The 27376-nt window shown below is 54.9% G+C and overlaps 12 protein-coding genes across 12 annotated transcripts; 6 read left to right on the top strand and 6 right to left on the bottom strand.

The window, feature by feature from the left end:
* Positions 1 to 6: 6 nt before the first annotated feature.
* On the bottom strand, positions 7 to 1333 carry CC84DRAFT_165521 (uncharacterized protein). Its single transcript, XM_018185439.1, has 2 exons — positions 1196 to 1333; positions 7 to 1139 (listed from the first exon to the last, which is right to left on the bottom strand). Exon 2 carries the CDS (start codon positions 1131 to 1133, stop codon positions 75 to 77), a length of 1059 nt encoding a protein of 352 aa, XP_018043263.1. The 5' UTR covers positions 1134 to 1139; positions 1196 to 1333; the 3' UTR covers positions 7 to 74.
* Positions 1334 to 1348: 15 nt separating this feature from the next.
* CC84DRAFT_1255063 (uncharacterized protein) lies at positions 1349 to 2479 on the top strand. The gene is made up of 2 exons (XM_018184504.1): positions 1349 to 1786; positions 1866 to 2479. Exons 1-2 carry the CDS (start codon positions 1388 to 1390, stop codon positions 2211 to 2213), a joined length of 747 nt encoding a protein of 248 aa, XP_018043262.1. The 5' UTR covers positions 1349 to 1387; the 3' UTR covers positions 2214 to 2479.
* CC84DRAFT_1160151 (uncharacterized protein) lies at positions 2400 to 3791 on the bottom strand. The gene is made up of 2 exons (XM_018177422.1): positions 3252 to 3791; positions 2400 to 3204 (listed from the first exon to the last, which is right to left on the bottom strand). Exons 1-2 carry the CDS (start codon positions 3509 to 3511, stop codon positions 2694 to 2696), a joined length of 771 nt encoding a protein of 256 aa, XP_018043261.1. The 5' UTR covers positions 3512 to 3791; the 3' UTR covers positions 2400 to 2693.
* An 830-nt stretch (positions 3792 to 4621) lies between these two features.
* On the top strand, positions 4622 to 8344 carry CC84DRAFT_1227628 (uncharacterized protein; the record flags this gene model as incomplete). Its single annotated transcript, XM_018183616.1, has 3 exons — positions 4622 to 4992; positions 5051 to 7753; positions 7804 to 8344. 3 exons carry the CDS (start codon positions 4622 to 4624, stop codon positions 7889 to 7891), a joined length of 3162 nt encoding a protein of 1053 aa, XP_018043260.1. The 3' UTR covers positions 7892 to 8344.
* Positions 8345 to 9102: 758 nt separating this feature from the next.
* CC84DRAFT_1136021 (serine/threonine-protein kinase cot-1) lies at positions 9103 to 11998 on the top strand. Its single transcript, XM_018176083.1, has 5 exons — positions 9103 to 10075; positions 10128 to 10371; positions 10424 to 10680; positions 10732 to 11211; positions 11268 to 11998. The coding sequence occupies exons 1-5, from the start codon at positions 9492 to 9494 to the stop codon at positions 11566 to 11568; spliced, it is 1866 nt and encodes a 621-aa protein (XP_018043259.1). The 5' UTR covers positions 9103 to 9491; the 3' UTR covers positions 11569 to 11998.
* A 411-nt stretch (positions 11999 to 12409) lies between these two features.
* CC84DRAFT_1078275 (uncharacterized protein) lies at positions 12410 to 12592 on the bottom strand (the record flags this gene model as incomplete). The annotated part of the gene is made up of 1 exon (XM_018173794.1): positions 12410 to 12592. The coding sequence occupies one exon, from the start codon at positions 12590 to 12592 to the stop codon at positions 12410 to 12412; it is 183 nt and encodes a 60-aa protein (XP_018043258.1).
* Positions 12593 to 15496: 2904 nt separating this feature from the next.
* CC84DRAFT_1183421 (uncharacterized protein) lies at positions 15497 to 17398 on the top strand (the record flags this gene model as incomplete). The annotated part of the gene is made up of 3 exons (XM_018180686.1): positions 15497 to 16443; positions 16497 to 17039; positions 17344 to 17398. 3 exons carry the CDS (start codon positions 15497 to 15499, stop codon positions 17396 to 17398), a joined length of 1545 nt encoding a protein of 514 aa, XP_018043257.1.
* Positions 17399 to 18338: 940 nt separating this feature from the next.
* CC84DRAFT_1171540 (dipeptidyl-peptidase III) lies at positions 18339 to 20557 on the bottom strand (the record flags this gene model as incomplete). The annotated part of the gene is made up of 3 exons (XM_018179916.1): positions 18339 to 19305; positions 19359 to 20366; positions 20421 to 20557. 3 exons carry the CDS (start codon positions 20555 to 20557, stop codon positions 18339 to 18341), a joined length of 2112 nt encoding a protein of 703 aa, XP_018043256.1.
* A 649-nt stretch (positions 20558 to 21206) lies between these two features.
* Positions 21207 to 22370, bottom strand: CC84DRAFT_1080127 (concanavalin A-like lectin/glucanase; the record flags this gene model as incomplete). Its single annotated transcript, XM_018173878.1, has 1 exon — positions 21207 to 22370. One exon carries the CDS (start codon positions 22368 to 22370, stop codon positions 21207 to 21209), a length of 1164 nt encoding a protein of 387 aa, XP_018043255.1.
* A 989-nt stretch (positions 22371 to 23359) lies between these two features.
* On the top strand, positions 23360 to 25681 carry CC84DRAFT_1080790 (uncharacterized protein; the record flags this gene model as incomplete). Its single annotated transcript, XM_018173907.1, has 2 exons — positions 23360 to 24052; positions 24098 to 25681. The coding sequence occupies 2 exons, from the start codon at positions 23360 to 23362 to the stop codon at positions 25679 to 25681; spliced, it is 2277 nt and encodes a 758-aa protein (XP_018043254.1).
* Positions 25682 to 25805: 124 nt separating this feature from the next.
* Positions 25806 to 27028, top strand: CC84DRAFT_165094 (6-phosphogluconate dehydrogenase-like protein NAD-binding protein). The gene is made up of 2 exons (XM_018185437.1): positions 25806 to 26150; positions 26216 to 27028. The coding sequence occupies exons 1-2, from the start codon at positions 25929 to 25931 to the stop codon at positions 26975 to 26977; spliced, it is 984 nt and encodes a 327-aa protein (XP_018043253.1). The 5' UTR covers positions 25806 to 25928; the 3' UTR covers positions 26978 to 27028.
* Positions 27029 to 27041: 13 nt separating this feature from the next.
* CC84DRAFT_1079342 (uncharacterized protein) lies at positions 27042 to 27230 on the bottom strand (the record flags this gene model as incomplete). The annotated part of the gene is made up of 1 exon (XM_018173843.1): positions 27042 to 27230. A coding segment is annotated over one exon (189 nt), but the record flags the coding sequence as incomplete, so codon positions are not given.
* Positions 27231 to 27376: the final 146 nt, after the last annotated feature.

Below are 27376 nucleotides of genomic sequence, written 5' to 3'. Positions count from 1 at the left end.
GTTGGGGATCCCGTGTCATGACAAAGGCTATATAAGCAAACCTTTAATTCATGATAGGCTCCATGCTTATGTTATCATGTGCGGATGTAGAGCGGCACGTTTGTCCGTTCTAAGACGTAGATCCAATGCGACACCTTCGGCCTATGCGTGGTCTCGTTGCCCTTGGTTGCCTCTGACGCGGTCTGAGGTTCTATATCGTATTTTCCGACCAATTTCCAAAGAGTGCTTGGGTCTGGAAATCCATCTTTGAGAACCTTGACTGGAATATCGTCGAGGTCGTCATCTAAGCTCACCTCATCGTTGGATTCGGCTTCGTCTCCAGCAGTGCCTTGCTGTGGGGCTTGACTGACCGAGGCGGTCGTCTGCATAGGCTGGGATGAGCCGTTCGCAGATTCAGGGGTGGGAAGCTGTAAGAAAGGGTATCGGTTCATGGAATAGGAGAGAGAAATCCAGCGGCCTCCTGGCTTCGTGACGAGTGCAAGATGGACGGCCATGATATGAAGGGGATGTAAAGGCTCGGGAGACTCAGTTACGTTTGTCTTCATGGACTGTGGTGAAGCTGCCACGACATGATATGGCAGAGGAACGTATAAGTCATCTGAGCAAGCGATCGAATCCGATGTACTCTTGTCGACAACGATCGAGTACGCGGAAGCTTGACATGTCCGGAGGAGTGAGGAATGGTCTAGGAGATTTGCGGACGACCATCTCATGCATGAGGACGGAGAGTTGGCAGCTGTACTTGTTGCAGGAGTGGACAGCTTCTCTTGGTCTGACTCAAGTGAATTTCTATCCGGCTTGGCACTGGTTGCCTCCTCCCCGGAAGCTGACCATCCTGCTTCGAAGATCTCGGCCTCTCGTTTCCTCCCCAGTTTAATCGCGACATCTGAGTAATCTAGATTGTGAATCTGACTGGGTTTCTCGACATGCGCACGTAGGTGGTACGAAAGAAGTGACGTCCCGCACCCAATGTGCAGCAATTGCGGGTTTGGGGCTTCGATCTCCTTCAAAGCGTCAATAATGTACGGATCTAGCGCAGTAGGAGCCTCGAGCCATTCGAACGGAACCGGATTGGCAATGAAACGCATGTTCCAGTACTCTTGCGAACCAAATGAAGGCGGTGCTGGAGGCATTGCAATCTGGGACGCGACATGTTAGAACCACGCGTATTACCTTTGTTTTGGAGAGGTCTCACTGTTAGTTGGGATTGGGAATTGTAGATCAAATGTTTGCGCTCTTGATCATTCGCGTGAAGAATGTTACCTGACCTCGCGATGTGGTTGGGCCGAAGAAACGCCGGGCCGGGCCCGTCATTTTGAAGATTGATTTCCCAGCTCCCCGTCTTCCACACAACAACTGTGCTGCGCAACGTCGTGCCGCATTCACAATGGCGACGCTACAGTCAATACCGCGTTTGCTCCTACCCAGAGCGCCTCTCCTCCTTCGACCGGCCCCGCGCGCCTTCCTCCCGCTCTCGTATGCAACAACCCTCCGCCATGCCTCATCGTCGTCGACTCCGAAGACGCTCTCAGAACAATTCCAAAGAAGACAGCGGCAACAACAACAAGCTGCACCCACAATACCGCAACCCGACAAGTATCGACCACCATCCCACGGCAAGCGCACGCCGCGAAGCGAGACGAGCTATCGTAGCTACGGCCCGGCCTTGACAGAGGAGGACAAGAAGCGAATGGCTACGAAGAAGTACCCGAATATGATGAGTCCAGAGGGAACCTTCTCGCACTGGTTCTTGAACAATCGGGTCATCCACCTTTGGATAACCTTGGTACGCCTCCGCCATCTACCTCGCGATCCTCTTCGCGCAGCAACCTTGAATACTTGATTTGTGCTGACTTCCTCAACAGGGCATCCTCGTCTCCCTCGCAATCGCCGCCTGGTACATGGACTTCATGTCTAAGACCATCTATGGCGAGCTCGTGCCCACGCGCAAAGAGTTCTTCCGCCACCCCTTCGAAACGACCAGTCGCTTCATCGAGGTCTACAGGATGCACGTTGCGCACCAGACGCAGATTGTGCAGGAAAAGCGACTGAAGAAAGAGGAGGAGATCGAGAAGAGGAAGCAATACCGGTTGGAGAGGATAAGGGAAGCTGAAGAGAGGGGCGAGGAGTACGTCGAGGATCCGAGGTACTATATTGGAGAGGATGGTATTCGGAGAAGGCGAGTGAAGAGGTGGTTCGGCATCTGGGAGTAGAGCATGGGGAAGGGAATACTTGACTGGAGTAGAGGCGAGGGCCGGGGTTCGACAGAGGAAGCAGGCGGAGCATAAGACACGGCACAGGCATGGAAGACAGCAATTGCCAGACGGTGGTGGGAACGTTGCATAAGGATTTGTACATTGATGTTGTAACATACTGGTGCGGGAGGTCGTTCGCATACTAGCGCTTGGAGCATGGCTGATAGATGTTTTATATGGGGATTTGCAAAATCTATACCCAACTCTCTCTTTCCGCGACCGGTATGTGTGTCTACACTAAGAGTGTTTAAGGGACATAAGTCACCTCTAGCTAACGTAGAGCATATGAATATGCTGTTCGTTGAACCCTTTAGACCACAAACGGCGCCCAAACCGTTTATGTCGCGAGCCTGCAGTGCCTCAGCAGGCTAATAAACCACTGTTGCACATGTGCACCTGCTCATCGCAGATGCATGCAAGGTTGGCCGCTCTGTGAGATCATCGCCAACCGCCAACCCGACCTTCGTCCCATCGTTCCTTTCTCTCCGCTCGCAGATATGCTACTTTCCGTCCATCTCGAAGCCTGCGCACAAACTCGGTCACCTCGCGCTCGCTCGCAACGGCATCTGTGCCACCAGCGCCCTCGCCCTCGAGAAAGCTCTCTTCAAGGCCTCTACAAAGAGCTTCCTGTTCTCCGACCGCGGCAGTCAGTCTCTGGTATAACGCAGGAGCGCTAAACTCGCGCAAAACCTCATCTTGTTCCGCCTGCTTCGCTCTCCACTGCCGCTCAGAAGCCTTTAATGATAAGAGCCGCGACTGCGTACTGTCCCTCTGGCGCTGGAGATGCGCCTCGAGCTGCTTCAAGCTTTCAGCCAGTGTGACATTCTGCGCAAGCAATGCCTGCAGCGGAGCCGTGGACGCGGGAACCGAGGGATGCGCCGTCTCAGGGTTGTGGATCAGCGCATGCTGTAGTTCGGCGGTCTGCAACACGTGGTGGAGGTCGACCGTCCTGGCCCAGTTCAGCATCCGACATCATGCGTTTCAACGATGACGTACGCCTTGTCCTTCAAAACATCCGGCAGCCAACCATCTTCGGGCGGTGAAACGGCGGGCTGGCGGGGTTGTGTCTGCGAGCCCTGGGGGTAGGGCTGAGAGGCTGACTGTTGGGAGGATTGCGGCGGTGGAGGGAGCGGGGGGCCGGTCTGCGGTGTCGCTGTTCCGCTGGAGTGCGCGGAGGGCTTGGGCGGCGGTGGTGGTGGGGTGGAGGGGTTGAAGTCGTAGTAATTCTGCGACTGCCGAGGGGAATGGAACGCCATGGTGGAGGACTATGCTATGAGTGCCTCAGTAGAATATGCTATGGAAGGGCATGTTGTTGGACGCGCACAACGAGTGGACGTGACAAACGGTGCTCCAGGCCTGCGGCATGAATGACAGCTACCGGTGACGCGCACGGTCACAGACTCCCGAGACCTGATCGGCCAGCAGGTTATTCCGTTCCGATATCAAGCTGACTCGGAGTCTATCCGGATGATGTGCACAGTGAGATTGCGACGCTCCTTTCGTCGTGGCCAAGGGACGCGGCCGAGCCGACGACCTTGTCCATCACAAGCGAGGCGTCCAAACGAGGCTCCCGATCCTGGCGCGCCGTTCTGTCTGCGCTGTTCACTGGCTGCCCCTCCCCTGCCGGGCATGTGGGGAATCACATTTTCCGCATTGCAGTGGCTGCCTTTTTGAGGCACCTTACGGACTTGTAGAGAGTTGCACGCCACGAATGGAGAAGATGCGCACAGCAGCAAAGGGAAGGTTGCATGCGCGACCGAAGCCACCCGTCGTCGTGAAGTGCGCCGTCTGCGAACTACTGCGGTAGAGTTCCAGGTGTAATGAGGGTCGGCGAGGCTGGAGGTTAGGCTGTACCGGAGCGGGACGTGTTTCAAGCGCACGGAGGAGACAGACACTAAAGCATGAACACGACTGCTGAGAGCATGTCAGCGGGCTGTACGCTGCCGGACACCGCGACAAGTGAAGGCCAGCTACGGCAGTCTCTCAGCATCAAATCTCCTACCCCCGACATGCCCACCGTTATCAATATCGACTCCCTCCGCCGCCCGCGCGCATTCGTCTCCCCAGCGCGTCGCCCCTGTCCCTGCATACGCCCCATTGGCTGGTGCCGCGCGCGTTCCTGCATGCCCCTTAGCCGCCAGATCCACATCGCACAAAGCCAGCCTCCAACCGCCGCCACGAGTGGGCACTTGCGCCTCGCCGACAGCCAATTCCACGCCCGCGATCTACACACCAGGGCGCTCTGAGGACCTGAACCCGTTCATGCGCTAGTCTGGGCCTCTCCTTTCTGCGCCAGCACTCTTCCACCACGCTGGGCGAGCAACTTTGTGCAAGATCATGACTTGAGCTGGGGATTAATCGTTAATATGCAAGCGCCCCAGTCAGACCCGTCTGGGGGTGCGCCTTCCACCTCGTCTCCCCCGCGAGCAAAGCCTGCCTTCCTCGCTGCTCTTGCCATCCCTTCGTTCGCGTCCTTCACGCGCTCGCAAGCTACCCAACCTGCACCACCCACGGCCGTCCAATCCCCATTGCGACGGAAGCCCCTGCCCCCAGGATCGCCCGTTGTGGGACGATACTCGCCGGCTGAATTGAACAACGGCACTGGCGTGGCACCCGATCGACAGAACGGGCGCAATATCCTTAATCGACAGTCCCAAGACCCTCGCCGCGCCGCTGCGTTGCCGTCTCCCGCCTCCAGCGTTGGCCTCATTGACTTGATACCGCGCAACCTTGACGAGTAAGTCCTGCTATACCCTCGCGCCTCTGGAACGTCCTCATGCTGACAGCCCTCCCAGACAGCCCCACGGCCAGACTCCTTTAACTGCGACTGCCCCGAAATATCCTGACAGACAGAGTTCTCTCTCCTCGAACAACGGTCGCGTCTCCTCGGGCCCCCTACCAAGGCATGATCGGTCTGCCAGCAGCTTTCAAGTACACCGACAGAGCAGACTAGAAGAACTGAGAGCTTCGGCGAAAGGACAGCACGCGCGCTCACCTACTATGCCGAATATGCCAGCATACAACACAGCAGAAGTCCGACCACCACCCAACTTGCGATTGAAACTGGACGGAGTGACGGAAGATTTTATTGACGATCTATACGAGACGGACGAAGATCGCGAGGAAGAACAGGCGAGGCCCGTCAAACCCAAGTCCCCGGCCGCAGGCTTCTCTTCATTCTTCGGCTGGAACTCAGCCAAGCAAAACGGCGGCGAGTCGCCCACAACCACATTCTCGGAAAAGTCTTTGTCGCCTGCCGCTTCCCCGCGATTTCCTAAGCAACAAGGAATGCCAGCCAAGACAAAGCCGACTGGCCTAAACATCCCCATGGCAAATTCCTTGTCTCAGCCGTCTTACTTCAACGTTCCTGGGACGCCACTTCTATCATCGTCGCCCCAAATGAATGCTCATGTCGAAGAGCTAGAGCGCGAGCTTCGCGAGGTCAGCTCGGAGCTGGCTGCTTCCATCCGCAGGGAGATGGAGCTGGAAGACGAGGTGGAGCGATGGAAATCGGAAACCATGACCACCATGTCAGTGGACAACCGACGAACGAGCGATTACTATTCGGACTCGGGTGCCAGTTCCATCCGCTTCCCCATCTCGGACCCTGAGAGCAAGCTGGAGGAGGTCGAGACGCTGCGTAGGAAAGCAGAGCAAGAACGTGCCACTTTGAAGGTGCAGATGGCAGAACGCTTGTCGGACGAACTGCGCCGTCGTCGCGACCTTGAAGAACAAGTCCAGCAACTTGAAGACAAGGTCAGCGGTCCATCTGGCACATCTGCTGCTGGTGGTTCGAAAGTCAAAGAGCTCGAGGCCTCTTTACAAGATGCTCAAAGACGTTTGGCTGAAGAAAGACAGGTCAAAGAGAACTTTGAAGATCTATTGACAGCCCTTCGGGATGAGCTTGAACAACACCGAAACGAACGAGACAATCTCCGCGACGAGGTAGTGCCACAGCTCAGAGCTCGCCTCGAAGGCTTAGAGTCCGAAGCGGCCGATACACAAAGCCTCATGTACGAGACGACGCGCATGCAACAGGAAATCCAGCAACTGCGAACAGAGAACCAAATGCTTGTCAACGCGCGGAGGTTGCAGCAGGAGATGACACCGCAAGCCACTCGCTTCCAACCGATCGGGGCTATTGCTGAGGAAGGAGAGTCTCCGCAGAAGACCAATCCGCGCGTGGGCCTATCGCGATCAAATTCCCTCGCTCGAAGCTCTGGTTTTGCTAGCAAGAGAGGCTCACTGCAGCGGTCCAATTCGGTCAAGGATAAATCCGGCGCCGCATCACCCCTGGAGGGATCATCTCCACTCGCAATGGGCAACCCAGTCAAGGAGCTAGAAGAGCAACGGGATGCCCTTCACAAGGCTCTCAAGCACCTTCTGCAACGACAGGAGATGCAGCAAAGAGACTTCGAGAGGCGCATCAAGGAACTGGAAATGGAACGAGACAATGCGCTGAATCTCACGCCTCGGCGCACGGCATTCCATAAAGAGGTTGCCAGCTTGAGGGGTGAGGTAAACTCGCTCAGACGTAGAGCTGACGACGCTCTTGAACAAAAGTTCCAGTGCGAAAATGGCCTCCGTGGACTTCGTATGGACCTGGACCGTGCCCAACAGGAGACATCGTCTCTTCGCGAACTACTGACCGAAAACGACATTACCATCCCTGAGATTCGGATCGAGAACCAGCCTTACTCGCTCGACAAATCGTACAATGAACTACGAACCACGCACGCCTTGTCGCTCGCCCGCATCAAGCAGATGGAGTCGGAAGATTCACTAGGCGATGCCAGTGAAGAGGCTGAGCGAACCCTAGATCTGCTGAAGCGAAGCATCTCGGATGCGGAAGCAGAGCGCGATTATGCGCAGAAAGAAGCCGAGCAGTATCGCCAGCAGGCCCGAGCACTGCAACGGTCCGAGCTTGAACACTTGGGCAAGGAACAACATCTGAGCAGTGAGCTCTTTGCAGCAGCAACTCGCATGGATGAGCTTTCTAGCAAGATCCAGCAGCAGCTTGAGTCGAATAGAGCACTGCGCAAACGACTGACGGACGCGGTCGCTCGTGGTGAGCAAGAGCAGGAAAAGTCCACAGAAAAAATCATCGAGCTGGAGCGACGACTCAAGAGCGCGGAAGAGAAGGTCATGACTGCCCAGCAATCGTCAGAGGAGGCTATCTCCAAGCACGAGGTCGAGGTACAAGCTCTTAAGGAGAGCAACACGAACCAATTGCGCCGCGCAAAGTCTGGCCTGCTAAGCCCCGCTGCTTTGTCGCCGAAGATGCCGACATCGCCAGTGTTTGCACAGAGGGCGCCTCGCCTGAGCCAGACCACGAGTGGGCCAGCGATGTCCATGGCCGAAGCCACTAGGACCGAGCTTCTCGAGAAGCGTGTTGAGGAGCTTGAAAAGGCTCTGAGAGATGCCGACCACGAGATGGAGGAGGTCGTGGGCCGTATGAACATGGCTCAGATGGAGGTTGCCGATCTCCAGTTCCAGAGGTAAGTCCCATTGCCATTCTCTGGCCGACAGGTTGCTAATCCAATTGCAGAGACGAAGCCATGATGCAGACCAGGAAGCTTCAGGCCGATATTGTCGCCGAACGCGAGAAGGTCCAAGCCCTCATGACGCAAGCATGATCTTGATTACGATGCATAACGCCGAGCGTTCGAAACGACTCTCCCTACTTCACTTAGCCGATTATAATATTTTCCTTCTCTCCAGACACGGCCGTGTCTCCCCTTAGCATCCCTTCCGACATTTGGCGTTTCCCGGACATGGCATTTACACTGGAGCAAGGGTTGCATTCTCGTATTATTTTGCACCACATGCCCCGTTGCTGAGGCAGTTGCCCGCGGCTGAGGCCCTGGTCTTCGGACACATTCGATCGGTGGACCAATTATGGCCACAAGTTATATACCCTTTCTCCGGTGACAGCTGCATGCTGCAACAGCTTTGCGAGTTTTGTCTACCATTGTATTAGTTGATTACCTGGCGAGCAGCCCATTACCGTTGTACATAATGATTTAATGGTTGGATGCTTGATGCTCGACATTGGTGGGAGAACAGGTGTAGCAGTAGAGTGAAGACCAATGGTAGCATTGCCGCGTGCAGAGATGGGTGATTTTGCAGGAATTGTGTGAAACTTGGACGTGATGCATGTAAGACGGTGCCATACGCCTGGGATACGGATTGACAGGCGTAGCGCACCGGGAGTGGAAGCCAGTTCGCGTTCTGTACCGTGGGACCATGGAACGTCGTGAAGGGTTACAAGGGAGGATATAGGCAGCAGGATGGCGTGATGTAGGCTATCGAATCAATAGCGGGTGGTCATACAGACGCATGCCTGCGGACACTGTGTCGAGGGCGGTGCAATTCAGTCAGCGCGTGAAGTCGCGGGATGCTGCCCGACGCTGCGGAAGTTTGCATCTGTGCATCTGCCACGGCGCTCGCGTGCGTGCGTAGGGCAGCAGGCCGACAATGGGCGCTGGCGGTGCCGTGTGTCGCTCAAGCTGGCAACAACAGACGAGTCCGCACGTGGCGGAATGCACAGGTATCGTCTCAGCCTTGGTTGGTGACGCGGTGCAGCAGTGCCTGGGCCGAGCTTGGGACGTGGATTGCTCGAGCATCGGGGCGTCCCTATCGATACGCGGTAGCGGTCCGGTGCGTGCTCGGTGTGTGCCGTGCCTGCACTGGAGCGGGGAGGAGGGGAAGGGAAGGGAAGGGAGCTCGCACGGCGCCGCAGCGTAACGCAAGCGTACAGCGGGTCGCGCAGAGAGCATGCACGCCGCCGTGTGCTGGCGTCTGGTCCCCGCCGTGCCCGCATCACCTTCGCATCGCACGCTGGCTGTGGTGAGAGCGCCGACCATGTCGCTGCACTAAGCGTGCGCTAAACCGCATGGGACGGCGCCCATTGTCTCGCCGTTTGAGTTATCCCTGACTTCGAGCTCTCTTGCGACCGACTCCCTTCTGCCGTGTGCTCCTTTCCCCTTCACTTGACTCTGCTGCTTGCTCGTGCAGTGCACTACCAGCCCGTGCTCGGCGAGACAACACACGGCGTGTTCCTGGGCAGCTGCGACCTGGCCCGACCTGCCTGTCCCCGCCCGCATCCACGCCCACGCCCCTCGAATTGCGGCCACATCCTTCGCCCGCACCCGCCCTCCCACCACGGCCGCCAGACACAAAACGCCCTCCTAGGGACGCCATCCCGGTGCCCCTCCACGCCAACTGCAGCCCGCCATGAACAACCAGCAGCAGCAACAGCAGGGCAACCGCCTGAACCTCGCCTTTGGCTTCGGCGGCGGTGAACGACAGCAGCAGTACCCCACCACGCCGTCCACCTTCCCCCAGCCCGTCTACCCGAACCAGGCCGGCCAGCAGGAGGTGTGGGGCGCTCAGCAGGGCAACGGATACGCGGGCGGCAATGGCTACTTCATGAACCCCTACCAGCAGGCTCAGTACCAGGGACAACAGGGAAACCTGCAGGCCCCCAACGCTGGCCGCTTCAACGAAGCTGCCAATGGGCTTGCCCAGCAGTTCCAGCAGCAGCACCTCGGCGGCAGCGGTCGTTCTGGGAGTCCCTACGGCGGCCGCCAGCCCTCGCCGAGCCAGCAGCGGCCCCGGACCGCTGACAACAGGGGCTACCCGTATGGAGGAGGATATGGTCACCACCCACGGCAGCCTTCGCTGAACGACGAGGAGCCTCCGCCAAAGACGCCGGAGAAGTACTCGGACAATGTGCTGCGCCAGGCCAAGGTCTCGATCAACCTTGTCAGCACCTTCTTCAAGGACAGCGTGCAGCGAGCGCGGGATCGCAACCAGCGGTATGCAGACCTGAACAGAGGGTCTCAAGACACACGGCTAACATTGGAGCAGTGCTTTGGAAATGGAATCCATCATGAAGGAGCCCTCTATATCCGACAACCGCAAAGCCCAGAAGGAGCAGTCCATGCGACGACAGGAGGCCGAGTACCTTCGCTTCCTCCGAACCAAGGAGCGACCAGAGAACTTTTCCACACTAAAGATCATTGGCAAGGGTGCTTTCGGAGAGGTCAAGCTTGTCCAAAGGAGGAACGATGGCAAGATCTACGCCCTCAAGTCGCTTGTCAAGGCTGAAATGGTTCGTTTTATTATATCCCTCGCTCGCATGTGCATGTGCCAACTTTCTACAGTTCAAGAAGGACCAGCTTGCCCACGTCCGCTCGGAGCGTGATATCCTCGCCGAGTCGGATAGCCCGTGGGTCGTCAAGCTGCACACGACATTCCAAGACAGCACCTTCCTTTACATGCTTATGGAGTTCTTGCCTGGCGGTGATCTAATGACTATGCTGATCAAGTATGAAATCTTCACTGAAGACATCACGCGTTTTTACATGGCCGAAATCACTCTTGCTATAGAGGCTGTCCACAAGCTTGGTTTCATCCATCGGTAAGCCAGACCAAGACAGAAGCTATGCTTTTGGGTGCTAACCTTGAGCAGTGATATCAAGCCTGACAACATCCTCCTGGATCGTGGTGGCCACATCAAGCTCACTGATTTTGGTCTCTCGACCGGTTTCCATAAGGAGCACGAGGCCGGTTACTACAAGAAGCTACTGGCTGGTGGCGCACACAAGTCGAACAGGGAAAACCGGAACTCAATGAACTTGGACCAGATCCAGCTTACCGTCAGCAACCGTGCGCAGATCAACACCTGGAGAAAGTCCCGTCGCCAGCTGGCATACTCCACTGTGGGTACTCCCGACTACATTGCGCCCGAGATCTTCAGTGGCCAAGGTTACGACTATGGCTGTGACTGGTGGTCGGTTGGGACTATCATGTTCGAGTGTCTGATCGGGTGGCCTCCGTTCTGCGCTGAGGAGCCGCATGACACATACCGCAAGATTGTGGACTGGCCGCGGAATCTGCACTTCCCCCCGGACCAGCAGCTGGGAGCTGAGGCCGAGGATTTTGTAAAGCGGTGAGTACATGATGTGTTGATTCTCGTGTTTGCGAGTCATACTAATGCCTGTCTAGCTTGATTTGCGATGCCGAACATCGCCTGGGCCGTATTGGTGGGGCCAGTGAAATCCGGCAACATCCTTTCTTCCGCGGTGTACAGTGGGACGGTCTGCGCCGTATCCGTGCGCCATTCGAGCCGAAGCTGCAATCCAATGTCGACACACAGTACTTCCCCATTGACGAGATCGACCAGAACGATACCAGTGCTGCGTTGCGTGCGCAGACGGCGCAGGCGGGCGACGACGCGGCGGCGGAAATGAACCTGCCCTTCATCGGGTACACGTACAAGCGTTTCGACGCTTACAGAGGAAACTAGATACCCAGTCCTGCTGGCTACGACGGCATGAGGCTATGATCGAGCTTTGTTGGTCCTGACCTTCGATTTCATCAGTCAAAGAAATTCTCGCGCTGCTACCTATCATTTACCAATGCTCGGCTGGGGTTGGTACTTTTCTCCTACTACGAATGCATCTTGGCATGTGGGCTGGAAATCGTTGTTGGGAATGTTGGTGATAGGGATCATATTTGCAGGACAAATGCATATGTTGGTGCTGTGGAGTGATAATCCAGCGTCGGGTTTTTCGTATTGTGTTTCCGTGACCGTATTTCGTGCCGTTCCAGCCTGCCGTTCCAGCGTGCTATAAAGTTTTGTGGATTGTGTCCACTACAGCAGGACAACAACGATAACAGAGCAAGACAAACTACAATACGATTGAAGAAGGGCTTTTCTGCTCATCTCTAACAGGAATCAAGTAGAGCTTGAGCGTGGACACGCACAGGCTAGATTGTAAAGCAATACATTCATGCAACTGCTAAATAGGACGATGGCCGGGTAATCGTGCATGCTGTATGATATTGTGGGCCCAACCATGTACACCGAGGAACTCCAAGAGAGATTACACACTTGATCGCAACAATACGCGCATGCCAGATGCCATCCATACTCCGCTCCTGTCGTTCGTATTCTCTCATCGCGTTTCCTTCCCGTCCTTGCCTATCCACCAATCCATGGCACCGACCGTTCCCACTCCCCTCAATCCAATCCAATCCAGTTCGGTGTAGTTCACTCCAGTTGCTTTCAGCGCGCCTCAAATTGCACCATGCTACTCCACCGTCAGCTCCCACTCCATTCCACCTGACTGCCTCCAGGGCCCGACTCACCGGTTCGTCCGCTTCTTGTACAGCACGCGGTGCCCGCAGTTGCGGCAGCGGATGGGCTCGCCGCGCTTGAGCTGCACGTCGCCGTCGCAGTCGCCGCAGGTGTAGGAGACGGCGCGCGAGTGGATGTCGATGGCTGAGGCGTCGGCCGTTTGGGAGGTTTGCGGGGCGTAGCCGGACATTTTTGGGGTTGGCGCGCGCGTGTACGGGTGGTCTGTGGGAGGGTGAGGCGGTGGAGAGTGTGGTGTGGGTGCGGTTCGTGGAGAGGTGGTGTGGTGCCTGATGCGCGTGGGTTAGTAAACTTTTTGGGCGGGCAAGGCTGGGTTGGCGCGGGTGGCGGTAACGCTTATCGATAGGGTACTGATGAGACTTGCACTCGACACTGGATGCAGACATGAACTCTATGCCCCTGTGTGAAAGTTATTGAACTACAGGAAAGGTTCGCCGTATAGTGAAATGCTTCTTGCTCTATGTCTGGCTGTGCAGCGAAGATGGTAGCTTGTGCATGCTGGCTGCGGAACGTCCGAGCACCACACATGCCTATAATACAGGTATTCTGCAGACCATCACTATCGCCTTCCACCCACGGCTTCCCGACCTCTGTCGGCTCCCATTACTCACCGTCTTGCTGATATAGTATGCGCAGAGCTACAAATAGAAGCAAACGCGTCCGTCCGCCAATAATCAGCAAACTAAAGGCCACTATGTTCAAAGCTAGGCCTTGAGTCTCTCCTGTCTCCAATCCGACACTGATGCTCCAGACATGTGTGACTGATTCCCATATGCATGGCCAGAAGTTGGCCAGGGCGGTTACTACAATACGTTCAATGTTTGGACATCTCGAGTCAAGAACTTGGCAAACAAGGAGCGACTTCCGACAGCAATGTGGGTTTCTAACGGGCCGTTCCTAGGGTTCATCCCCACCGCCGAATTGGGTGATTATGTCCTCAGGGATACCTGCGGTATCGTAGATATCTTTGGGTTGCTCAAGTCATCGGAATCTCACCATCTACGAGACAGAAAACTCAGCCTTGGGAGGCGGAGGCAGTCTCAGCTTAAGGGCCAGCACCAATGAAGAAATCTACCTCTCGAGATTAGACTCCTATTGTGAGCAAGCTTCCGACGCAAGACTTCTAGTAATCATAAGCAACATGAAGACGAAGTCGCCTTCTCCTGCCTGTCTTTCACAGTCTCTGCTCCGAACTGGACTGTGGTTGAACGCTGCCTCAAGCTGTCTTCACCTGCCCTGCTACGGTACAATGCCATGTCTGTGCAAAATACGCGTTCGTCGACTTCCAAAGTCCAGACATGTTGTCATGCAACAGGTGTCACGATTGTGTTCATGTGAGCGGTCTGAATGCATCCAGTGAAAAGTTGACTAGGCAGGTGTAAGGTGCGCGGGCGGAGTCTGCAAGTGTTTCAGTGGGGGTCACAGGCAACCCAAATGATCGGACGGAGAGGATACGTTGGTAGATGAACCGAACTGCTAGTGTGGGGGACTTCGGTTCCAGATGCCAGGCGTTGATAAGAACGTGGAGTTGAGCGTGGGCAAGATAGGTAGGAGGAGAGATGTGCAGCAAACATCGTGCCGGGTGGTCGCTTGGAACTTTTTCTTTTATCAATCCGAGAAAACGGACTTAGATCGGCTTCAAGTCACCCGGTGCTCGTGTAAGACATCATCCCCTGGATTTTGGTGGACAAGTATGCTCTTGCCGAAATGTGCCGATCAATCTTATGCAGATTGACCAGAAAGTTGCGAGGTGATCGTGTTCATTTGTGCAGGTGCGAAAGACATGAGGGTAGTCGCCCGACAAAAGGAGATGGAGTGCCGATGCCTGGAATAGCCGCGGTCGAGGAGACCCCTTTTTCTGCGGCTCTCCATGCACAATCCCGTCCGTTTCTATCCATGTACACCTGAGTCACACAGCGAGCATGCGACCAGGAAATCGGCCAGACTACCGCACTGCCACAGCCACCCGAACTATTGGAACTCTAGTGCCAAGGATCGTGGGTTGCCCAAAACGTGGAGTGCGGGACTCTCCAGTCCGAGTGGAAGTGGAGGCTCTGGGAGGCTCCGGGTGTAGGCCGAGACCCACGCACGTGCGCCAACGGGACTAAGCTTCGCGAATTTCCCCAAGGAGTGACCCCCAAACGGCTGGACAAGTCACCTGCACCGTGGCGATTTTCACATGAGATGAGTTGCTGGTCACGGTGAGCAGCTTTGTGGGCTGATTGGGCCTGGGGCGAAGATCCGCCATACCTACAACATACTGATAACCGCGGAGACATCTTCACGCTTATCTCTTAGCGTTGACACAATTTTGAGCATCCGAAATTTCTGACCGCCGGAATAGCTTACATATCTACAGTATACGCAAGTACACCGACGGTCGGCGGAAGGCATTAGGGACCGGGCGGGCAGTTCGCTAGACTCATTGACTCATTGCCCCTCGAGACGATGCATACGCAATGCTATGCTTCGGTGTACGGGCACTGTGAGCGCGAATGACGGGCCATTTCCAAGCAAGAGTATGGCACAATGAGAAGCCCCAGTCTCCTCATCAGCTGGACTGCTCGCCTGCCGCTTCCCCGTTCGAGACTCTGAAAGTCGTCGTAGGCGAACTTCCCCGGTCGCACGAAAGCGCCCTGAAACTGTCACCTTTTGGGCGCCGCGACCGTGCAATGGCATACAAAACACCATGGCGAAGTGGCTCTTCGTTGTAAAACAGCGTCGAACCCCACAGTAACAGCGGCTCGGCTCCAGTGCGGACACCTTCCAGTGTTCTCCGCTCCACCTGCGGAAGTCCACGATCCTTGGCAGAAGTTTCGCGACGCACTATGTAACTAGTGGCCGTCAAAAGAACAAGCTCTAAGCCCACAATAATCTGGACCCTTGGAAATTTCTGAAGCTGAGAAAGATCCACCCTAATCGCCATCATATGGGGCCGTGCTCATGCTCCACTATACTGCCCCTCAAAAGGCGGCTGCCCGCTGTGGCTGTCCGGCTCTGATCTCTGCTTTTATCCTCCTCCTCAGTCTCGCTCTTTGTTTTTGATACCCGACAGTTCATCGTTTTCACCGAGAAAATGCCCCACATCACCGAGGCGCCGCTGAGGCTCAGCAATGCCAACCTCGCACAGTTCTCGCAGGCCGAGACAACACCTGATTACGACCGCACAAAGTTGAAGCATGGTATTGTCCACGTTGGTGTAGGTGGTTTCCACCGCGCACATCTTGCTGTCTACGTCGACCGCCTCCTCTCCAAATTTTCGGCCAACGAGTGGTCAATATGCGGTGTTGGGCTCACTCCCTTCGATGCCTCCATGCGAGACGCACTAGGGCCCCAAGACCATCTCTACACCGTCATCGAGCGCTCTGCTCGGGGAAGCTCCGCACACATTATCGGCTCAATTTCCGATTACATTTTCGCACCCGGCAACGAGGAGGCCGTGATTGCGAAGATGGCTGATAAGGACACCCACATCGTATCTTTGACGATCACTGAGTCAGGTTACTACTACAACGAAAACACACACGAGCTCGATGTCTCAGACCCGAACATCCAGTTTGATCTCACTGGTGATGGACCACCCCGCACAACCTACGGATATCTCACTGCCGCGCTTGCGAGGCGTTACAAGGCTGGCCTGAAGCCCTTCACTGTCATGTCTTGCGACAACATGCAGAAGAACGGCTCAATCAGCCGTAACATGCTTCTCGCATTCGCCCGTCTCAAGGAGCCGAACATGGCTGCATGGCTATCCGAGAACGGAGCTTTCCCCAACAGCATGGTTGACAGGATCACTCCACGAACAGTCGATGAGGACAAGCAGGGCCTAAAGCAGCAGTTTGGTATCGAGGACGCTTGGCCTGTCGTTACCGAGCCTTTCATGCAGTGGGTGCTCGAAGACAACTTCAGCGATGGACGACCGCAATTCGAGGATGTCGGCGTGCAGGTTGTACCTACCGTCAGAGACGTGGAGCAGTTCGAGCTGATGAAGCTGCGACTCCTGAACGGTGGTCACGTTGCTATGTAAGTTATTCAAGTTGTTGAGAATCCGAGATCTTATACTGACGCTACTTTAGGGGATACCTTGCCTCCCTCGCAGGATTCACCTACGTCCACGAAGTTATCGCCGACCCGCTCTTCTCCCAATATCTCAACGACCTGTGGTACGAAGAGGTCAAGCCTCTCCTGCCCTCCATTCCCGGTGTTGATGTCGACGAGTACATTCAGACGCTCCACTCGCGTTTCTCGAACCCCACTCTCAAGGACGAGGTCGCCCGTATCTGCCTCGGCGGGTCCGGAAAGATGCCTCAGTTCATCCTCCCCTCCATCGCTGAGCAGATCGAATCCCGTGGCCCCATCGGCCGCCTTACACTTTGCGTCGCCGCTTGGTTCCGCTACCTCAGTGGCATTGATGAGAACGGCAAGACCTACAAGATCGACGACCCCATGGCCAAGGAACTCCAAGCCCTTGCCCGTGAGGGTGGTGCGAGCCCCAACGCCCTCCTCGGCGTGCAGACCCTCTTCGGTGACGACCTTCGCTACGATGGTCGTTTCGTGCGTGAGATCACCATGGCCATGCGCACGCTCGACCGAAGAGGCGCTCGCAAGACACTCGAGAAGTACGTCGAGCTTCCCGAGGATGACAAGATCTCCGTTGCTGGCTCCACCGGCTCCGTCACCGGCACCCACACACGCGAGTCATCGAGGACACGCGAGTCAAGGACGCGCGAGGACATCACCAAGCGCATGCAAGAAGAGGAGATTGCGAGCCTCAGGCAGCAGGTCATCGAGCTTACGCTTGAGAAGAAGCGCCTTGCGTCCAAGCTCAACGACATCTGGAAGATGGCGTCGATTTACTGAGTACCCAAAGATACCCTTGGATCTTACATTATGCTCTTAACCGACGTTGCTTGCATCCAATAGACCCACGTCGCAGACCGCGACACAGCTCACGGCGTCCGTGGGGTGGAGGATGTAATACGAGGCAATATCCTCGATGGCTAGAGGGGTTTCCCACGGCCCCTGGTTAGACCGATACCATTTAGCATGTTCCGTTTGTTATACGAAAAGCAGGCATTTGCGGGCGTTTATAGACTTGATACATGTTTCCAGTCCTTGTCATGCAAGAGCATGGCCAATCTTACTATTATCCACATTCAAGTCCTCTCTGTGTAGTGACGCGCGGGGCTACATCTTGCCTCGTCTGCAATCGCCTGTGGCTGCACCACTTCTCTCTTTGCCACACAGCAAATACAATCGCCTGCTGTATTCGCCACCTGCCCCTCCTTCCCTTCCCCTCCTTACCCAGCAATCATCACCCGCGCAGTTTCCTATTCAGGAACCCGACTTAACACCGACCCCCCTGTCCCCTCTGGTAAGGGCTCCACACAGCGGCTCGCCGCGGAAGCACCAAGTGGACCTCGCTCGCTCGGAATCCTAGTCCGCCTGATGTCACTGCCCGTGGGAACATCAGCTGCAATGGCGTCACTCGTGTTGTTGTCTCGCGGGAAGAAGTTCCGTCCACGCCCCGCAGGGTCCATGGGATGATGCTGTGCTGTTGGAGTCAGGGTCCTGCGCTACGGTAGAATGTTGATCGCGTATGAGGGGTGAGCGGGAGAATCAGCTGGCGAGGGAATTGGTAGGTCTCCGATGGTTCGAATTGAATTGGTGTAGTGTGATCAGAACATTCGAGTGCAGGTTCAGTGTGATCGGAAAGGCGAATCTGTATGTATATTTGTATGGTTTCTACCCTAGGTATATTCAACCCAAGTTGTCTAAAACCTCCAGCAAGCCACAGCAAGCATCGTGAGTCGTATCGTCGTGATCATCCCCAGTACGCCACCATGCATCTACGCACAAGCAATGCTGCCTACCCATTCATGCAGTTCAAGACGCCTCAGCATAGCTGACTCGCTCCTTCACAAATATTCTCGTTCCACGTAGCTCTGAATCATACCCGACGGGCTTGGGTCATACTCCTTAAGCACCGCCTTGTCTCCCTCAAGCACTGTGTTCGCCTGCACAAACACCTTCCGCGGTTGCTTCTTCGACAGCACCGCTGGGCGCACCTTGTTCTCGTAGAACGGCTCGACATTCGAGAGCTCCTCGTACATCCTCTTTCCAGCTTCGTAGTCCGCAGTGCTCTTGTAGATGTGCAGCTTCTGCAGATACTCCTCGACGGCGCTCCGGCCAAGGTCAAGGATGCGGTCGCGCTCGAGGCGAATGGTGAGGTCCGACAGATCGTTCTCCTTCCACTCGAGCTCACAGAACTCGACGCCGGCGTTGAGGAACGTGCGGAGGATGGTGAAGCGCGCTTGGCTGTGCGCCTGGCCCCATTTGCGAGACTTGGGGTCCCAGAACTCGAGCGCAGCAATACCAGCGCGGGCCATCTGGAGGTAGGCTGCATAGAGAATGTCGCCGGGCTCGCCGTTGATGTCTTCTTTGCCATCACCAAAGCCGAAGAGTTGGAGAATGGAGAAATCGCAGCCGAGGGCCATGGCAACGCACTCGGCGCGGCACTCTTCATAAGACGCGGCAAGGGAACCAAAGACAGAGCCCCAGGTCTGGCCGGGCTTGTAGTAGGTCGTGATGGGCTTACCAGAGATGGGCGAAATTGGGGGGTTTTTAATGTCGAAATTATAAACACCAGGCGCAGTCTCTTGGAGCAGCTTGCCGCAGCCGTGGCCGAGAAGCTCGTGGAGACCGACTTGTACTTCGAAAGCTGGGTCGCGGTACTTCTGATATACGTCCAAATCCTTGTCCTTAATGAAGGGGACTTTCTCGTTGGGTGCCTTCGCTGAGAGAACATTGCCTAGTGATACGTTCTTGAAGCCGATGTTCTGGCGAATGTCGTCGTAGTTCGGGATGTTGATACCGGCAGGGATACTGTGCATCGTTAGCGGTGTACCATTGGAAAGTAATTGAAAGGTTTGACATACCCACTACCGGCAAACGTAAGCACCTCAAGTGAGGTAAAGTCAGGGCTCAAGAAGGTGTCCTTCTCGAATTCCGCCTTCCACGGCAGCAATGGAATTAGCTTAGGCGCAGCGCTCACTAGCTTGCTGAATGCCTCTGTCCGCTCCTTGTTGACCGTTGCGACGAAGCCTTCCCATTCTCCTCGAATGCCATGCGGGTCGCGGTAGGTCTCCACGAACCCAATATCACTCTCGACCGCTGGGCCCTTGTCCTTGATCCACTGTCGCTGAGACTCCTTGTAGGCTTCCAAAGAACCAGTAGTAAAGCTCTTTACGTATTCCTCGGTCATCTTGACCTCCGTGTCATTCGCAGCATACTTCTTCGCCTCGGCGATATGATGCGCAATAGTCTCCATCTCCTTAGCATGGTCGCCAAAAACCAGCTTGACTTTCTTGCCGCTGGGCAGTGTCCATTCGCTCTCATCGAGATCGCGGTCCGCCGCCGCCGGGTCTTTCTGAGCGCTTGCGATGAGGATCTCGAAGCCCTCTTTGGTCTGGCGAATTCGCGTATTCTCTGGCAATAATCGCTTGCCTTCTAGGAAGTCACTCACGCCCGAAATGTCCTCCTTCGTAATGCCGGGGCTGTCGGGGTAGTAGGTAGACACGTGGCCCGCGCTTGGGTAGCCCAGGTGCAACTTCGCGATGTCTTCCCCGGCGTATATAGCGTTCTCGAACTGTTCGTATAGCTTCTGTGTCGTCGGGGACAGCTTGGCCAGGGCCTTCAGCTCGCTCGGTTCGATGCGCGGCACGAACTTCGAGTCGCCGAACGACTTGTAATTGCCCATGTTGCCCAAGAACTGAGCGGCATAGTTGAGGTATGCATCAACGGCTGCTTTGGAAAGGCTGGCATCATCCGCGGCCTTGGCGTAGTCGCCCTCGACGTGCTTGTGTAATGCGACGATGAAGTCGTAGATGGGTTCGGATTCGGGGGACACCTGGCGAAGAACGATGCGGGATCCTGCAAAGCAAGCTCTATTGTTTTGTTAGTTTACCATAAATCACTAGTATCCGTAAAATGTGGCTCACAGGGAGAGATGGTGAGCGTAGAGCTTCTCTTTGTCGCTGAGAGCTTCGAAGTGGGGTTTGATGGCGAGATTGACTACGGAAGGCGGGTCGTCGGCTAGGTATTGCTTCAGTGTCTCCGAGTCGATTGAGGCAGTCATTTTAGCCGGTAGTGCAGCTGCAGCTGCGAGATAGACAGCGTTGTCGAGGTAAGGGCGAGGTTCAAGTGGGCGGTGCCTGGAGCTCGGATTCAGGGCTCACGTACGCGGGGTATGGACCCTTTGTAATTAGCTCGCTCCGTGCGGCAGGACACAAACGCCACACGACCCCAACGGCAGGTGCGTGTTGCACGTCGGCGTTGCCATGCCCGATTGGCGAGGAATCGAAATGCGCACCGTGTTGACGCTAGTCCGGTCGTATTGTTGTCGATGGCATCTCGCGCCGGCCTGGGCGCTCCGGCCGCAACGAACAGAGCCACATTTTCGAGGCTTTAATCCAGCCGTCACGGTGCCCACCCAACGCCCGAGGACACTCAACCAGGCCTACTCTGCGAACAAACCAGGAACAAACTTCTTCGCCATCACTGTGCCCGATGGACCCTGACCTGGCTTGCATCCTCACGCATTCCTCGATTGATAGTCAATTGGTGAATTGATGCTTCACTGCTGTAAGTCACCGCGAGTTAATGGAAGACTGCATGCGCAGAGACAAGGATCCACCATTGGATGTAATCCTTCACATAGTAAATTGCATATATGCATTCGTACTACCCCAACGGGTTCTGATGATCGAGACTCCAGGCACTGTGTCCTACAAGCCTACCCACAAAGATGTAAGCCCGATGACTGCAACGGCACACCACGAGAGCGACACACGTGTCGCCATGCTGCTGCTCACAACCTCCGGGGTTCCCAACTCCTTCACACCATCAATCTTGCAAACAACCTTGCACTTCTCGTCCTTCCTCTTATCAAGTAGCTCAGCCGCTCTCTTGCTATTCGGGTCGGGGCTTGTGTCACCCTCCACCTTTCCGCTCGTATTGAAAGTCATCTCAATCCATTGTATCTGGAACTCCGCAGAGCCGTCCTCCGTCATGTTTCCAGACCATGATCCGCCGTCCGACCACATGTTTATTACCAGGTAGCTCGACTTTCGCGGCACCGAGTACGTGTTCGCAGCGACCTGCTTATCGTTCAAGTACCAGTAGCTGTTCTTGTCGAGCCAATCGATACGGTGCTTCTGCCACTCGTTCCAAGCCGGAAGCTTCGTCTTCGTAAGAGATGCTGCTGCAACCTCGTCACCGCTTTTGTCGACCGATGGCTGGTTGGTGTACCGGATGACATCTGTAGGGTCGTCCGTCAAGATCTCAATATCCGATTCATTTTCGTCGTCGTAAAAGGTGAAGAAGCCAGCGACAGCTCCTTTGTCCCCCACCACTCTCGCTGAGACGCGCATCGACGTGTGCATCACGTTCTTCTGCAGGTTCTCAATCTCTGCCGCGCTCTGGAATCCATTGCCACGGGTCGTCCGGAGTGTGAGGTATGTGAATGCGTCGTTGGTGTCGTTGTTTTGCTGCAAGTAGACGTTTGCTGGCGAATTCACCATTCGCACGGGGAAGTCCTCGGAAGCGTTCTTGCTCCAGTTCTGTATGTTCCAGTCCTTATTCCATGCATCGCTCTTGAGAATGCTCGGCTGTCCAACATCAAGGTTGGGAGCTTCGTCCCAGTCGTCGACAATGGCCGGTGTTTTCAGATACTCTCCTGCTTTATCCGCAAGATTCCGAAAGTCGTAGAAGCGATAGTACTGGAAGTATTGGGGAGTCTGCGAGTCGTCACCAGATTCGACAACATAGCAGGTACAATTCGGATTGTTCTGGACTGGCGTTGTGGAGTTTGCAGTTACATATCCAGCGGAAATTGCAGGTCGAACGAGGAACGCAATAGGCCACAAGGCCGCTGCCAGTCTCACCACCATGGCGCAAATGGTTTGATACTTTGAAATGTACGCAAAAGACAAGATGGGTATCAGATATTAAACAATAAGCTACAAGCGAGAGACTGTAGAAAGCAATATGCAGAGCGAGAGGTCACCTCCGGGACATTTCGAGTGAGTTCAATAGTCGTAGTGTGTATCAGCAGGAGGGGTGCGCGACCTGGACTTCATATACAAATGAGTTAATAGATGAAACCACCACGTTGTTGCGCCTCAGAGGGTAGGGCGAGGCGCAGGCGCTCCGTTTGCGCCCATTTGTAATTGGTGCCCTGGCAGCGTTAAGTTGTTTGTATAGCTCCGTATCGTCCCCATTCGGTCGGAGCTAACATTAATCTGGCCCGATCCCTGCGTTTTGCTGCTTCAATAGCGTGCAACAGTAGACAAGTAGGGTAATTGAGCCGGCACGCTGCAGTGAGCGACGGCGACTCTTAGACATTGAAACATCTCTCTTTGAAAAGAGAATATAGGATGGAGCGCTTCATTCGTATGCGCGCACCTCCAGCCACGTTGACTTGTGAGCTCGATTCGAGTGCTGTTAGTCTTTCAAGAGCGAGACTGGCTGGCTAGCTAGCCCAAAGCTAAAATTAATCAACGGTCACGCCACGCTGTGGCGCCTTCGAAAGTAACTTTAGGCTGAGAGGATGCACGACGTCGAGTGGAAATGAAATTCAATGAAAGCGCAGCAGTGGCAGTGCACTAGCGTTGGTGATACACAGAGCCTAGCCCAGCTTATGTATTAACTGCAGGTGAAAGTTGTGGCTTGCCTGCCTGCCAAGCCTTCCGCACGTGGGCCTGATGTAAGCGTTCACGTGCCTGCGCGACATCGACGCGCTGCTGCCTTCGTGCCACACTCACCAACAGTCGTTGCTGGCTGATGCCTGCGAGGCATCCTTGAATACATGTATAGTGGAAAGTACCTCATTGAACCTATAGCGATACTCTACGATTGCATCTATCCAAACACCCGCACAATGGCCAACAAGTATTTGCAGGAGAAGGTGGCTTACTTTCAGCAGCAAGATCTGTTGGATCTTTCCGAGGACGATGAAGATTATCGTGACCCTGGTCTCTTGGCCGCAGAGCGTTTGTTGGGTGGTTCTGCTCCAATGCCTCCGCCACCGCCCATTCGCCGCGGGAGTGGTTTTCTGGGACCTACGCCCCCGGAGCGGCAGCAGGAATTCAAAGCGCACACGACAAAGTACCGTGCGGTCGGACGTGAGTGCGATCCTGGCTTGATGCGATCTTCCACGGCACCAGAATCAATTACCCAGAGCTTCCCAGTCACGACATTCACACAAAGGCATGGTGCGCCTCAAGGAAAGCTGAAGAAGACAGCGTCCATGTCAGACATTGCCGCAAAGGATCTCACACCCTTCCACAAGCGTATGGGAGAGATCCCTCGCGAGCTCAAAAACGCGAATGCAAAAGCTGCCTACAATATCATCGTTGAGCCAGAGCATAAACAGCTGCTGAAAGAAAAAATTGTCTATTTCTTCCCAAACAATGACATCAGTATGGCGCGACGCCTTCGAATACATAAGATCATCCAATTAGGCGCTGCTTGGGTGAAAACATGGAGAGACGATATAACGCACGTTATCTTCGATGATGATAAACACACATACCCTCAACTCCTACGTCACCTGAGCAGGGCTGGTTTGCCAGTAAGTACGAGCTTAGTGATGCGATCTCTGCTGAACAAACCGAAGGGCAAAGTCGTCGTTGTTAGGTTCGACCCATATATACCACAGTGCATACAGTCCTCTCTACTGCTCGATCCCTCGAAAACAAGGTTTCTGGTCAAAGGGGCGCCGCGTCCAAACGAGGCACCAACGCCAACACCTCCAGAGTCTCAAGACTCACTAGTGATCAAAGCTTCAAGACGAGAACTGACCGCCAACTCGTCTCAGAAGACCGATTCAGTGGAGCCCGAAGATACTCCCGCGAAACAGCATGAGGATGACCTCCCAACCTCCAGCGGGGACATAGTAAAGGATAGTTTCGTACAAGTCCCAGAATCACCCATTTTGGAATCTGCGAAGCTTCCAGAGGAATTCAATGACGAGCTCTCGCAAGCCATACGACAGTCAAGAGCTGTTGCGCATCTTCCACTTGATGATGAAGAAGAGAGCGAGTCGCGACCCACTTCTTCGGCAAGCATGGACTTTGAGTTTAGTACAGATGAAGAAAAATCACTGCCAAGTCCGAAACGTACAAGGAGCCAGACAGCCGCTGTAGCACCACGCAAGAAATTCGGAGTCAATCAGAACACCTTCCAATGTATGAACCCCATGGGAACATCCTCCCCGACTTCTAATCCTAATGCACGGACAATCGAAATGCTCGAGCAAATGGGAAAATACTACGACCAGACGCAGGATCAGTGGCGTACACTTGCCTACAGGAAGGCTGTCACCACACTGCGGAAACAACATGTCCAAATTTCCACCGCGAAGGAGGCTGCGGCGCTCCCATTCATTGGGTCTCGCCTCGCTGACAAGATCGAGGAGATTGTGTTGACGAATCGACTGCGCAGATTGGACAGCGTCCGCGATGATCCAACCGACAAAATCCTCCGCCTGTTTTTGGGTGTTTACGGAGCCGGACTGGTACAAGCCAACAAGTGGATACAAGCCGGGCATCGCACGCTCGACGATTTGCTTGCGAAGGCGAAGCTCACAGATGCGCAAAAGGTCGGGATTGAGCACTATCATGACTTTGCAACGAGGATACCTCGAGCTGAAGTCAAGGCGCACGGTGACCATGTCAGGAACGCTCTGCAACTGATCGACCTTGGATTTCAAGCCACTGTCATGGGTTCTTACCGCCGCGGTGCAAAAGACTCTGGCGATATCGACATCATCATTACCAAGCCCGGTGCGACAGTATCAACTCTGCGAGATGTGGTCTTTCACACGCTTGTTCCTCGACTGCTCAAGACAGGTTTCCTGAAGGTCAAGCTCGCTACTTCTTCCAGTAGTAAATGGCACGGTGTGTCTTGCCTGCCGTTGTCGACTACATGGCGCCGGTTGGATCTCCTTCTAGTGCCAGAGGAAGAGATGGGAGCAGCCCTGCTTTACTTCACAGGCAATGACATCTTCAACCGGAGCATAAGGCTCTTAGCAAGCAAAAAAGGTATGCGCCTCAATCAGAGAGGGCTGTACAAGAATGTCATTAGAGGAAGGCATGGAGAGAAGCTGAACGAAGGAACTTTGATCGAGGGCAGGGACGAGAGGAAGATCTTCGAGATTCTAGGAGTGCCCTGGCGCGAGCCAACTGAAAGAATCTGCTAAGGGCCAAATCTATTACTGGCTAGTGTGGGACCCACAGCAATCCTTCCAGATAGCAGACGTGTGCCTCATTGTCAATCACTTCAACTTTGAAACTCCGCTTCCGCGATTGTTCCCTCCTCCTACTAACGGGACGCTAAGCGGCTCTAGCCGGGTCTATCCGTTCGATACATCCGTGCCTCCATCTTGTTGACAGTATCAGCTGCTGTTGTTCCTGAAATACCGAGTATCTACACATTGACCACCCACCATGTCGTCGACAAGCCCGCCTCGATTAGGATGGTTTGGCCTGGGGTCAATGGGACTTGCCATGGCCTGTAACCTTCAGAAACATCTCACAGAGCAAAATTTAACTGCTCTCCACTTCGCGAATCGAAACATTTCTAAAGGCGATCCGCTCAAGGAACTTGGAGGTATACCATGTCAGGACATCAAGGAACTGGTCCGGGCATGTGATGTGATCTTCATATCGGCAAGTCCACTCTCGTGCCCTCACAAACGGCTCGGCAGAATTATTAATATGTCCATGTATCGTAGGTAACGAACGATGACGTCCTTACGACTGTAATTAAATCATTCGTATCCACCAATTCGCTGAGAGGCAAAATCCTCGTAGACACAACGACGGTTCACCCCAATACAACAGCCGCTCTGGCAACTGAACTCGCATCCCACGACTGCTCTTTCGTCGCTGCCCCGGTCTTCGGCCCACCGCCAACTGCCCGCACAGGCCAGCTCCTCGTCGCTGTCGCTGGACCCTCTCAAGCGATCGAAATCCTTGCACCCTACCTCCACGGGGTCATCGCCCGTGGCGTCATCCGCGTCGGCGAAGAACCCTCGAAAGCTCTCCTCTTGAAATCGACCAGCAACTTCATTGGTGCAGGCCTCATGTACCTCCTCTCGGAAGCCCACGTTCTTGCCGAAAAATCCGGACTATCAGCGCCCGTCCTAGAGTCGCTCATCGAAGCTAACTTCGGCGCCTACGCGGCCAACACGTCTAAGCGACTTACTTCGGGAAGCTATATGCCTGCTACAGGACAGGCGCCGAACAGCGCGCTGGAGCTGGCGATCAAAGATGTGGGGATCGGGTTGGGAATAGCAAAGGAGCAAGGCGTGAGGTTGGAAATCGGTGAGTTGAGCATGGGGGCGATGGAGGAGGCGAAAGCATTTGGAGACGAAAGGGAAAGGAAGCTGGACAGCCATAGTGTATTCGGGATCGTAAGGAAGAACGCGGGGCTGGACTTCGAGAACGAGGCCGTCAAGGAGAGAGATGGGTCAGGAGAGCAGAAGAGACCGTAAAGATACGTGGGGGGGAGATTTCCTCGGATGCGTACAGATCCGGGCTGGACCAGGTTTTCGTCAATTATATGTATCGGAACATATTGTCTTTGACACTTCTCTTCATAGAAACAGGCTGGCCGTCCTCGTACTCCACACCCGATTCTCCGCCGTCCCCTGATAGACCCTGCATTTTAAGCTGCAATTCTTTATCCAGTTCTGCTTGCGTTTTCTTGGGCTTCGTCTTCTGCTCATCAGTTTTGGTGGGCTGGTCCTGGTAGGTGTTAACCTGAGTGCGGAGGAAAAGGAGCTCGGTCGACGAAGATATTGAGCCACGTCATGTATAGGATACCGCTCTGGAGTACTGACCGAAGAATCTGTTGTAGCTTTTGTATCTTTCTGGGGTCCTGTAACAACTGT

Source organism: Paraphaeosphaeria sporulosa (genome assembly GCF_001642045.1).
Source record: "Paraphaeosphaeria sporulosa strain AP3s5-JAC2a unplaced genomic scaffold CC84scaffold_1, whole genome shotgun sequence".
Classification (NCBI taxonomy): domain Eukaryota; kingdom Fungi; phylum Ascomycota; class Dothideomycetes; order Pleosporales; family Didymosphaeriaceae; genus Paraphaeosphaeria; species Paraphaeosphaeria sporulosa.
The sequence above is the reverse complement of the archived record's forward strand: the minus strand, read 5'-3'. Positions and strand labels throughout refer to the sequence as shown.

Coding starts and splice junctions, on each gene's coding strand:
- CC84DRAFT_165521 (XM_018185439.1), bottom strand. CDS start 1,133: ATGCCTCCAGCACCGCCTTCATTTGGTTCGCAAGAGTACTGGAACATG.
- CC84DRAFT_1255063 (XM_018184504.1), top strand. CDS start 1,388: ATGGCGACGCTACAGTCAATACCGCGTTTGCTCCTACCCAGAGCGCCT. Junction 1,787..1,865: donor TCCACCTTTGGATAACCTTG/GTACGCCTCCGC, acceptor CTTCCTCAACAG/GGCATCCTCGTCTCCCTCGC.
- CC84DRAFT_1160151 (XM_018177422.1), bottom strand. CDS start 3,511: ATGGCGTTCCATTCCCCTCGGCAGTCGCAGAATTACTACGACTTCAAC. Junction 3,205..3,251: donor GATGTTTTGAAGGACAAGGC/GTACGTCATCGT, acceptor GAACTGGGCCAG/GACGGTCGACCTCCACCACG.
- CC84DRAFT_1136021 (XM_018176083.1), top strand. CDS start 9,492: ATGAACAACCAGCAGCAGCAACAGCAGGGCAACCGCCTGAACCTCGCC. Junction 10,076..10,127: donor GCGCGGGATCGCAACCAGCG/GTATGCAGACCT, acceptor ACATTGGAGCAG/TGCTTTGGAAATGGAATCCA. Junction 11,212..11,267: donor GCCGAGGATTTTGTAAAGCG/GTGAGTACATGA, acceptor ATGCCTGTCTAG/CTTGATTTGCGATGCCGAAC.
- CC84DRAFT_165094 (XM_018185437.1), top strand. CDS start 25,929: ATGTCGTCGACAAGCCCGCCTCGATTAGGATGGTTTGGCCTGGGGTCA. Junction 26,151..26,215: donor GTGATGTGATCTTCATATCG/GCAAGTCCACTC, acceptor CATGTATCGTAG/GTAACGAACGATGACGTCCT.